General features: G+C 47.8%; 1 protein-coding gene across 2 annotated transcripts in view; it reads right to left on the minus strand.

The window, feature by feature from the left end:
• LHCGR (luteinizing hormone/choriogonadotropin receptor) overlaps window positions 1-12519 on the minus strand; it is a 115336-nt gene that overhangs the window by 2212 nt on the left and 100605 nt on the right. Inside the window, exon 10 of one of the 2 annotated variants that reach the window (XM_072140329.1) lies at window positions 165-245. The exons of the other annotated variant lie outside the window; for it this stretch is intronic. Within the exon in view, the coding sequence (XP_071996430.1) occupies window positions 165-245 (81 nt within the window). The remainder of the gene's footprint in view (window positions 1-164; window positions 246-12519) is intronic. 2 annotated transcript variants of the gene reach the window in all.

Below are 12519 nucleotides of genomic sequence, written 5' to 3' on the forward strand. Positions count from 1 at the left end.
TCTATAGATCATGAGGCATGTTATGAAGGAAAGAGATATAAAATATCATACAACCAGTATTGTTTTACCATAAATAAGCTTCGTGTGCTGAAACCAAATCCCCCTTTTATTTCCTCTAAAGACTTAGACTTCTCCTAAGTGATATATAGGTCGCTTGTACTTACTTTGAGTCATTTGTTTGCTTCCTTGGCAGAATATCACACTGACTTGTTAAGTTTCCAAAGTATGCAAGCGGGGAGTTAAGCCTGGGGGGGGAGCAGAGCATAGCGGAGCGTCACATAATGAACATATCCTTTATTTACCTATCTTTATGCTTGTGACATCAATTTGTATTGATTTTAAGTAATAAAGAGCAACACAACAAAAAACAGCAAGTACAAAGCACTGGCATAGGAACAAAAACAGCAGGATATGTCTTCCAAAGGTGCCGTATACTCCTTGTAGAGAACCAGGTACAGAGCCAGGAAAGATACGACACACTAAGGAATCAATGTATAAAGGAGTGAAGAACGTATAAAGGGCGAGGGAGAAGAGGGGAGAAGTGGGAACATTCACTCTGTACATAGGGACTAGGTTTACCTAGAGGCACAGTAGTCACATGTCTATAGAAGACCCTAAAGTAACAATGCACTGTGGTTAAAACATTTACATATGTAAATGAAGGCTTAAAGCTTCTTGTAACCTTTAAAGGAAATCTGCCAGCAAAATCCATCATGATAAACCAGGGACATTACTCATAGTTCCAGGCACCGTGACTGTGGTAATCTGCTTATATTTGTTATCTATGGCCTCCTTCCTTCCAAAATCAATGTTTAAAGTTATGCTAATGAGCTTGACAGGCTCTACCTCTGCTCGGTCTTCACAGACTATTAAACTTGCCCACCCTGCCCCAACCTTCCGTTGCAATGCATGCTTCTGCCATGAGAATACATATGGGAGAGGATGAGAAACAGGGCCGTATTGTATGACGGGCTCCCGGGGTGCACATCCCGGGGTCCCCACCACGTGTGGGCAATTTGGGAGGTCGCATGGCTGTCCGAATCACCCATAATATGTGCTGGTCTGGCTGCTGCTTCAACCTGGCGGTACTCGACAGACTCCAGTGTATGTAGAGTGAGGGAACAATAAGTTCCCTGCTCTGTCATAGACCCGGGTGCACACACACCCGACGTCGGCACCCTGACTCAGGAGGAGAAATGAGAGAAGAGGAGGTCAGCGTGCATCGGAGAACATGGGAAGGTGAGTACAATTTTATTGTTTTCCAAGGGGCTGTATATATATGTGCTACAGGGGGGTGGGGGCCGTGTATATATATATATAAGTGTGTGTGTGTTACTGGGAGGGGCTGTATTTATTTATTACTGAGGGGGCTAGATATATTTCTTATAAGGGGAGTCCCCCAACAGTTTGCACCTAGGGGCCTCCACCAACCTTAATCGGCCCTGGTGAGACAGTATAATAGCCTGTGAAGAGAGATATTTTGTGCTCTCTCTTCACAGACTGTTACACTGTCTCTAGCAACGCCTCAAAAGCCCTTCAGACTCATTAGCATAATTGTAAAAGTTGATTTTAGAAGGAAGGAGGCCATGGATAACAAATATAAGAAGATTACCACAATCACGGTACCTGGACATATGAGGAAGTTTCCTTGGTTTATCATGGTGGATTTTGATGGTGGATTTCCTTTAAGTTAACATTGCAATAGTGATTAGTGAATGTGTGTACATGAAGAATAACACTATTACCCCATCATATGACTTGTATTCTTTATTCCCAGCTTTATTTTGCACCCCTCCTCTCTCCTGCACCCGGCTGGATGCTTGCCTGAGCTATGGTCTGGTCCAGCATTTATTTGTGCAGATAAGGCCTTAGTGTGTATTTTATTAAACCAGACAAAGTTGTGGATGTGAGCTGCTCATTCTGTTAACTGCCTGTATCTTTGGTTCTGTAGATCACAGAATCACAAGCCTTATACAATTTAAAAGAAGCGATTCTTGTCTTTAATAAGAGACCAATTTGGCAAGCTCTTTTTAATGCTGCATAATCTGTGTGTGCTATATAAATAAATTATTATTTTTATTATTAGATCTGATTCTAGGTGTTATACGTATATCCCAAGATATGGCATCTGAAAATGTTGCATCCCCCTCCAGCCTCAGGAAAAAAGTGACAATTCTCTGCTCATTTCCATATTACAGATTTAGGCTACATTCAGACGCCCGTTGCCCGCCAGGCACATGGCGGTGCGCCGGGAGAGGAACAGTAGGTGAGCGCTGCTCACCCCTGCCCCTCTCCATAAGGATATATGTCGCACGGCGCTGTATGCCGTGGAAAGATAGGACATGTCCTATCTTTTCACGGGGTACTGAGCGGTATGGTGCCGCACGTGTGCTGCACCATACCGCTCTTGTAGGTTGCTGTGCGCCCATTGCTGTCTATGGGGGATGTATATCAGCCGTATATATGTCCCCCATACGGCCGTCTAAATGTAGCCCTACCATAAAATGTTTTACTTAGGCTACATTCATACTGTCATTGCCTGCCGTACTGTAGCACGGTGGCACACGGCAGTGCCGTGGGAAAGGAGGAGGGCGAGAGCGCCGCTCACCCCCGCCCCTTTCCATAGGAATATATGGCGTACGGCGCTGTATCCCGTAGAAAGATACCGTACGGCTCCCATTGCACCGTAGCGCTCGCGTTGGGCGCCGTGAGTCCATAGCGATGTATGGGGGACGTATATCGGCCGTATATACGTCCCCCATATGTTCGTGTGATTATAGCCTTAAAAGAAGGAATTCTAGAAAGGGCATTTTATGCCCTACCTGAGGGGGAGTGATGGTTTAGTGGGGTAAAAAGCTAGTGACAGTGTCCCTTTATATCTGATGGTGTCTGCCCATCCTTATACCAACACAGGACAGAACATACAAGATAATGAGGGAGATTTATCTCAAGTGTCTGAGGTAAAACTGACTTAGTTGCCCATGGAAACCAATCAGAGCTCAGATATTATTTTATAAACAGCTGTAGGAAAATGAAAGCTGAGCTCTGATTGGTTGCCATGGGCAACTAGAACTGATCTGTGGAAGGAAAACAAATCTAGGCCCGAGCCAAAGCTACCGGCTCCGGAAATCTATAGAAATGAATGGCCGCCCACTGATTTCTAGGAACAGCATGTAAAACCTCAGCAGTGGCGCCGCTGTCATGTCACACAGGAGTTAAATAAATATGTAAAACAATTTCCATTTAATACGTTTGTCGCTTCCAGCCAACTGGTGAGAGCGCTATTTGTTTTATCATTGTAATTATCAATGCGGTAATCACGTCTTGTTTTTATGTATTTGGGCAGCCAAACCGTCGGCATATTATTTGACTTAATTGTCTGCCAGGTTTAATCCCTTATTTATGTAATTATGGATTGCAATTATACATCATTAAAACTGGAAAAGCTGTTCCCCAGGATCGGCATGGATGGAAATGAAGCGCGCTGGTTATATGACAGTATTATTTTACAAGTGAGGACATCATGGAGGCAACCGTATTGTGGGGAACGATTAGACTTGTCAATCAACAATCCCAGAATTCGGACATTTATACCGATCATGGTCCCCAATACCTCACTAATGCCTTGCGCCTCATTGTCTAAGCAGTTTAGAATAAGAATTAAGATCAGTTTTTGAGGCTTTTACAAACTACGAAAGTGGACGTGCAAAAATATGGGCCTAAGTTGGGCTGCATTGCTCAAAATTATGTAAAACAAAGCCAAGTAATAGGAGATTGTTAGATCATACCAAAGGGTGTAACTAGGAGAGGCAGGGCCTCATAGCAGACTTCTGAATGTGGCCCCTTAAAAAGTATACATATTTGTGTACTCACACATGTGAGTTACAATAACTTACATTTATACACTCATATATACACACATTTATATACTTATATACATACAGTATCATATACACCCATGCACCCACACACATAAAGAATATACATACCCAATATAAAACTAATACCCCAGATGATAGGCAGCCCCCTCCTGGTTATTTTATATACAGCCCCCTCACCCCCTATGGATTCATTATATACAGAAGCCCTTAACCCTACGGATTCATTATGTACTGCCTTATGTGGCCCCCCCTAGCAGCTCGGGGCCCTGACACTTGCTCAGTTATGCCCAGTGCTGGTGCAGGACCTGCCTTGGACCACACAGTCTTACATTAATTGCAGGATTTCTCAGAAGTGTTCTAGTTGCTCATGGCAACAAATCAGAGCTCAGCTTTCATTTTCCCACAGGTTTATAAAATGAAAGTTGAGCGCTGATTGGTTGCTAACTAAAACAGTTTTCCTCTCAGACACTTCTGATAATTCACCCCCAATTGACAATGTGATATATCTGCTTCAGTACAACCTGGGGCAAATTATCATGAAAATTATGGACCCCCACAAGTCTAATTTTTGTTAACATTTTGATGCATATTGTCTTCATTCAAAACCAGATCCAAGCCTCCTGTCTTCTATCTACTTTAAGTTTTGAAGTTCAAGGAACATTAGAGTACCTTTAAAGGTACAAGAGACTTTCCAGGACCTGTAAAGTTCCTCTAATGGTCCTTAAACTGCAAAACTATGCAATGTGTATGTATATTGAGAACCAGCAGCACAAATGTATGTAGATTTTAGGGCTGAAGGTCCATCTCTTTATTATCTCTTTATGGAAGTATAAAACGTGGTGGGTGGTTTGGGTGGCCATTGGCCTCCTAGAAGCCATGGGCTAAGAGCTACCGCCCATATTATAACCTCCTACTATGTACAAAACTGCCTAAGGTCCAATACAACTAAAGGTCTCAAATAGAGATGAGCGAGCACTAAAATGCTCGGGTACTCGTTATTCGAGACGAACTTTTCCCGATGCTCGAGTGCTCGTCTCGAATAACGAACCCCATTGAAGTCAATGGGAGACTCGAGCATTTTTCAAGGGGACCAAGGCTCTGCACAGGGAAGCTTGGCCAAACACCTGGGAACCTCAGAAAAGGATGGAAACACCACGGAAATGGACAGGAAACAGCAGGGGCAGCATGCATGGATGCCTCTGAGGCTGCTTAATCGCACCATTATGCCAAAATTATGGGCAACAGCATGGCCATGACAGAGTGACAGAATGAAGCTAGATAGCATCTAAAACATCCAATAATTGACCCTGACACTATAGGGGACGGCATGCAGAGGCAGCGGCAGCAGGCTAGAGAGTGGCATGGCGACATACCCTAATTGGACTCAGGCTTCAAACCAATGGGTGTCAGAGAGGAACCAAAGGAGGTGAGCAAGAAGCGCTCAAATAATATCGGTACATGATAAAAGTTTGCCAGTATATTTTGTGGATTACACAGCAGGGTGGCGACAAAGTTAACATGGAAGCCATGAAAACAACCCAAAATTCTGCCTGACACAGCTCGTTTGATAAGGGGACCATGTATGCTTACAGTTCATGCCAGTCGCTGCACTGGCTGCCAGTCTCCTTTCGAATACAGTTTAAAATAATAATAACCCTCATCCATAAAGCTCTGTATAATGCTGCACCCCCCTACCTCTCCTCTCTTATCTCAGTCTATCGCCCAACCCGTGCTCTTAGATCCGCCAGTGATCTTAGATTAACCTCTACCCTAGTGCGGACCTCCCACTCGCGTCTCCAAGACTTCTCTAGAGCTGCACCAATTCTATGGAATGCTCTGCCCCGGACTATCAGACTAATACCTAACCTCCAAAGTTTCAAACGTGCTCTTAAAACCCATTTCTTTAGGCAAGCCTATAACACTCATTAACTGCATGAAGTTTTAACTCTTCTACTAACCCGTCCTGTGTCGTCCTCCCATCTGTTATCCAGCAACCAACAGGCACCAGACTTCTCTGCAGTCCCATTCACCCTGGACCTGGTATATAAGATGACGGCTGAGTGGTTCAAGCGACAGCAATTCCATTTATTATATTTTTTTCTATTCCCTAAGAAGAATGGCTTGACCATTAAATATTCTTTTACCTCGTGTTACCCCATCATCTTCATAAACCGTAAGCTCTGGCGAGCAGGGACCTCACTCCTGTTGTTCCATACAAATGTTGTGCTCTGTTACATTACATTTGTATTTGTTTCCTATGATTTGTAAAGCGCTACAGAATATGATGACGCTATATAAATAAAGATTATTATTATTATTATTATTATGGAGGCAGTGAACTAGTAGTAGATTAAAGGTGCTGCAACTATGTTAGTTGGATCTTGGGATGGAGCTGGCGCTCTGCAGCCAGGCGAGCTTTCGCCAATCCAAGCCCCTGTCTCTAGGCTACTCCCCAAACAGCACTTCTAAGAACCTTTTGTATAAGATCAAGTGTAGTAGCGTTCTTATAAGTTTAGGATATGGCGGGTGAGGGGAATGTAAACAGATGCGCAAGAAGCGCTGAAATAATATCCCTAAATGGTAAAAGTTTGCAAGTATATTTTGTGGATTACACAGCAGGGTGGCGACAAAGTTAACAACTTTGATGTGGAATGCCCTGTAATAGCTCTTGGGCGGTGTGCCTTTTATCGCCTAGGCTCAGCAGTTTCAGCACCGCCTGCTGTCGCTTAGCGACGGCACTGCTGCTGTGCCTAGAGCTACCGACTGATGGCGCCATGCCCACGGATGGTAATTCGGAGGAGGAGGAGGTGGAGGAGGGGTGGGAGGAGGTATAGTAGGCCTTTGAGACCTGGACCGAGGTAGGCCCCGCAATTCTCTGCGTCGGCAGTATATGACCAGCCCCAGGGTCAGACTCGGTCCCAGCCTGCACCAAGTTAAGTGTAGTAGCGTTCTTATAAGTTTGGGATATGGCGGGTGAGGGGAATGTAAACAGATGCGCAAGAAGCGCATGATGCGCATGGAGCTGGCGCTCCGCTGCCAGGCGAGCTTTCGCCAATCCAAGCCCCTGTCTCTAGGCTACTCCCCAAACAGCACTTCTAAGAACCTTTTGTATAAGATCAAGTGTAGTAGCGTTCTTATAAGTTTAGGATATGGCGGGTGAGGGGAATGTAAACAGATGCGCAAGAAGCGCTGAAATAATATCCCTAAATGGTAAAAGTTTGCAAGTATATTTTGTGGATTACACAGCAGGGTGGCGACAAAGTTAACAACTTTGATGTGGAATGCCCTGTAATAGCTCTTGGGCGGTGTGCCTTTTATCGCCTAGGCTCAGCAGTTTCAGCACCGCCTGCTGTCGCTTAGCGACGGCACTGCTGCTGTGCCTAGAGCTACCGACTGATGGCGCCATGCCCACGGATGGTAATTCGGAGGAGGAGGAGGTGGAGGAGGGGTGGGAGGAGGTATAGTAGGCCTTTGAGACCTGGACCGAGGTAGGCCCCGCAATTCTCTGCGTCGGCAGTATATGACCAGCCCCAGGGTCAGACTCGGTCCCAGCCTGCACCAAGTTAAGTGTAGTAGCGTTCTTATAAGTTTGGGATATGGCGGGTGAGGGGAATGTAAACAGATGCGCAAGAAGCGCATGATGCGCATGGAGCTGGCGCTCCGCTGCCAGGCGAGCTTTCGCCAATCCAAGCCCCTGTCTCTAGGCTACTCCCCAAACAGCACTTCTAAGAACCTTTTGTATAAGATCAAGTGTAGTAGCGTTCTTATAAGTTTAGGATATGCCGGGTGAGGGGAATGTAAACAGATGCGCAAGAAGCGCTGAAATAATATCCCTAAATGGTAAAAGTTTGCCAGTATATTTTGTGGATAACACAGCAGGGTGGCGACAAAGTTAACAACTTTGATGTGGAATCCATGAAAACAACCCAAATTTCTGCCTGACACACCTCGTTTGATAAAGGGACGATGTATGGAGGCAGCTATATGGACGACTTTTGGAGGTAGCAATGGAGACAACGTGTGGAGGCTGCTATGGAGACAATTTAATTTGGATAGTGCCTGTATGTGGCAGTCCCAAACATTTTTCAAACCAGAGGAGCAGGTAGGTGGCCCTCCAGTAAAATGGAATAGATTGAGTGCCTGTATGTGGCAGTCCCAAAAATTTTTCAAACCAGAGGAGCAGGTAGGTGGCCCTCCAGTAAAATGGAATAGATTGAGTGCCTGTATGTGGCAGTCCCAAAAATGTTTCAAACCAGAGGAGCAGGTAGGTGGCCCTGCAGTAAAATGGAATAGATTGAGTGCCTGTATGTGGCAGTCCCAAAAATGTTTCAAACCAGAGGAGCAGGTAGGTGGCCCTGCAGTAAAATGGAATAGATTGAGTGCCTGTATGTGGCAGTCCCAAAAATTTTTCAAACCAGAGGAGCAGGTAGGTGGCCCTCCAGTAAAATGGAATAGATTGAGTGCCTGTATGTGGCAGTCCCAAAAATGTTTCAAACCAGAGGAGCAGGTAGGTGGCCCTGCAGTAAAATGGAATAGATTGAGTGCCTGTATGTGGCAGTCCCAAAAATGTTTCAAACCAGAGGAGCAGGTAGGTGGCCCTCCAGTAAAATGGAATAGATTGAGTGCCTGTATGTGGCAGTCCCAAAAATGTTTCAAACCAGAGGAGCAGGTAGGTGGCCCTGCAGTAAAATGGAATAGATTGAGTGCCTGTATGTGGCAGTCCCAAAAATTTTTCAAACCAGAGGAGCAGGTAGGTGGCCCTCCAGTAAAATGGAATAGATTGAGTGCCTGTATGTGGCAGTCCCAAAAATGTTTCAAACCAGAGGAGCAGGTAGGTGGCCCTGCAGTAAAATGGAATAGATTGAGTGCCTGTATGTGGCACTCACAAAAATTGTTTCAAACAGAGGACCGGGTAGGTGGCCCTCCAGAAAAATTAAATGCATGAAGTACTATAGCAAGAGCCAGTGGGCCCTGTCAAAAAATAGCCATTTTCCTCTGCTTTACTGTACAAAGAGGAGGAGAAGGAGGAAAATGAGGAGGAGGAGGAGTGGATCAATTATTCAGGTTGAGCTTCCTTCACCTGGTGGAGATTGGAAATTCTGAGAAATCCAGCCTTTATTCATTTTAATAAGCGTCAGCCTGTCAGCGCTGTCAGTCGACAGGCGTGTACGCTTATCGGTGATGATGCCACCAGCTGCACTAAAAACCCGCTCGGACAAGACGCTAGCGGCAGGGCAGGCAAGAACCTCCAAGGCGTACAGCGCCAGTTCGTGCCACATGTCCAGCTTTGAAACCCAGTAGTTGTAGGGAGCTGTGTGATCATTTAGGACGATGGTATGGTCAGCTACGTACTCCCTCACCATCTTTCTGTAAAGATCAGCCCTACTCTGCCGAGACTGGGGACAGGTGACAGTGTCTTGCTGGGGTGACATAAAGCTGGCAAAAGCCTTGTAAAGCGTACCCTTGCCAGTGCTGGACAAGCTGCCTGCTCGCCTACTCTCCCTCGCTACTTGTCCCGCAGAACTACGCACTCTGCCGCTAGCGCTGTCAGAAGGGAAATACTGTTTCAGCTTGTGCACCAGGGCCTGCTGGTATTCATGCATTCTCACACTCCTTTCCTCTGCAGGGATGAGAGTGGAAAGATTTTGCTTGTACCGTGGGTCCAGGAGAGTGAACACCCAGTAATCGGTGCTGGAATAAATTCTTTGAACGCGAGGGTCACGGGATAGGCAGCCTAGCATGAAATCTGCCATATGCGCCAGAGTACCAACGCGTAAGAATTCACTCCCCTCACTGGCCTGACTGTCCATTTCCTCCTCCTCCAACTCCTCCAACTCCTCTTCTTCTGCCCATACACGCTGAACAGTAAAGGACTCAACAATGGTCCCCTCTTGTGTCTCGCCAACATTCTCCTCCTCTTCCTCCTCATCCTCCTCCACCTCCACCTCCTCCGATATGCGCTGAGAAACAGACCTGAGGGTGCTTTGGCTATCAACAAGGGAATATTCTTCCCCTGTCTCTTGTGACGAGCGCAAAGCTTCCGACTTCATGCTGACCAGAGAGTTTTTCAACAGGCCAAGCAGCGGGATGGTGAGGCTGATGATGGCGGCATCGCCACTGACCATCTGTGTTGACTCCTCAAAGTTACTCAGCACCTGACAGATATCAGACATCCACGTCCACTCCTCATTGTAGACTTGAGGAAGCTGACTGACCTGACTACCAGTTCTGGTGGAAGTTGACATCTGGCAGTCTACAATCGCTCTGCGCTGCTGGTAAACTCTGGATAACATGGTCAGTGTTGAATTCCACCTCGTGGGCACGTCGCACAACAGTCGGTGAGCGGGCAGTTGGAGGCGGCGCTGCGCTGCCCTGAGAGTGGCAGCATCTGGGCTGGACTTCCTGAAATGCGCACAGATGCGGCGCACCTTCGTGAGCAAATCAGACAGATTGGGGTATGTCTTGAGGAAACGCTGAACTATCAGATTTAACACATGGGCCAGGCATGGCACATGTGTCAGTCTGCCGAGTTGCAGAGCCGCCACCAGGTTACGGCCGTTGTCACACACAACCATTCCCGGCTTGAGGTTCAGCGGTGCCAGCCACAGATCAGTCTGCACCGTGATGCCCTGTAATAGCTCTTGGGCGGTGTGCCTTTTGTCGCCTAGGCTCAGCAGTTTGAGCACCGCCTGCTGTCGCTTAGCGACGGCACTGCTGCTGTGCCTAGAGCTACCGACTGATGGCGCCGTGCCCACGGATGGTAGTTCGGAGGAGGAGGTGGAGGAGGGGTGGGAGGAGGAGGAGGCATAGTAGGCCTAAAACACCTGGACCGAGGTAGGCCCCGCAATCCTCGGCGTCGGCAGTATATGAGCAGCCCCAGGGTCAGACTCGGTCCCAGCCTCCACCAAGTTAACCCAATGTGCCGTTAACCCAGTGGCCCTGCCCGGCAGCACTCGTCCACGTGTCCGTGGTCAGGTGGACCTTGTCAGAAACGGCGTTGGTCAGGGCACGGATGATGTTGTCTGACACGTGCTGGTGCAGGGCTGGGACGGCACATCGGGAAAAGTAGTGGCGGCTGGGGACCGAATACCGAGGGGCGGCCGCCGCCATGAGGTTGCGAAAGGCCTCGGTCTCTACTAGCCTATAGGGCAGCATCTCCAGGCTAAGCAATCTGGAGATGTGCACATTAAGGGCTTGGGCGTGCGGGTGGGTTGCACTATATTTGCGTTTCCGCTCCAGCGTCTGGGGTATGGAGAGCTGAACGCTGGTGGATGCTGTGGAGGATCGTGGAGGCGACGATGGGGTTTTTGTGGCAGGGTCCTGGGCAGGGGGCTGACTAGCAGCTGACACAGGGGAAGGAGCAGTGGTGTGCACGGCCGGAGGTGAACGGGCTTGTTGCCACTGAGTGGGGTGTTTAGCATTCATATGCCTGCGCATACTGGTGGTAGTTAAGCTAGTAGTGGTGGAACCCCTGCTGAGCCTGGTTTGGCAAATGTTGCACACCACAGTCCGTCGGTCATCCGGTGTTTCCTTAAAGAACCTCCAGACTTCTGAAGATCTAGCCCTCGCCGCCAGAGCCCTCGCCACGGGAGCTTCACTAGTTGACACATTTGGCGCTGATGCACCAGCTCTGGCCCTGCCTCTCCGTCTGGCCCCACCACTGCCTCTTCCAACCTGTTCTGGTCGAGGACTCTCCTCCGTCTCAGAAGCACTGTGTTCACCCGGCCTCTCAACCCAGCTTGGGTCTGTCACCTCATCATCCTCCGATCCCTCAGTCTGCTCCCCCCTCGGACTTCCTGCCCTGACAACAACTTCCCCACTGTCTGACAACCGTGTCTCCTCATCGTCGGACACCTCTTTACACACTTCCACTACGTCAAGAAGGTCATCATCACCCACAGACTGTGACTGGTGGAAAACCTGGGCATCGGAAAATTGCTCAGCAGCAACCGGACAAGTGGTTTGTGACTGTGGGAAGGGTCCAGAAAACAGTTCCTCAGAGTATGCCGGTTCAAATGCCAAATTTTCCTGGGAGGGGGCAGACTGGGGGGGAGGAGGCTGAGGTGCAGGAGCTGGAGGAGTGGCGATTTCGGTGACATGGGTGGACTGCGTGGAAGACTGACTGGTGGTGGACAAATTGCTCGAAGCATTGTCAGCAATCCACGACATCACCTGTTCGCACTGTTCTGGCCTCAACAGTGCTCTACCACGAGTCCCAGTAACTTCAGACATGAACCTAGGGAGTGTAGCTCTGCGGCGTTCCCCTGCTCCCTCATCAGCAGGTGGTGTCTCACCCCGCCCAGGACCACGGCCTCTGACCCCTGCAGTAGTTGGACGCCCACGTCCCCGCCCTCGTCCTCTACCCCTAGCCCTCGGGTTAAACATTTTTAAAATGAGAGTTATAACTTTATTTTTTTTTTAACTTTTTTTTGGTTTTTTTTGTGTTTTTTGTTTTTTTTTGTGTTTTTTGGTTTTTTTTGAGTTTTTAAAACCAAACAATGCTATCCTATTGCTATGGCTATTTTCTAGCCAAGTATCAAAGCACACTACTATGCCAGATGAGATGACACTGAGTTAGTGCCTAATTGAAATCCAACCCCTACTAAATTTTCCCACTTCGGTCTTTGCTATGGATATG

This window comes from Engystomops pustulosus, chromosome 3 (genome assembly GCF_040894005.1).
Source record: "Engystomops pustulosus chromosome 3, aEngPut4.maternal, whole genome shotgun sequence".
Lineage (NCBI taxonomy): Eukaryota > Metazoa > Chordata > Amphibia > Anura > Leptodactylidae > Engystomops > Engystomops pustulosus.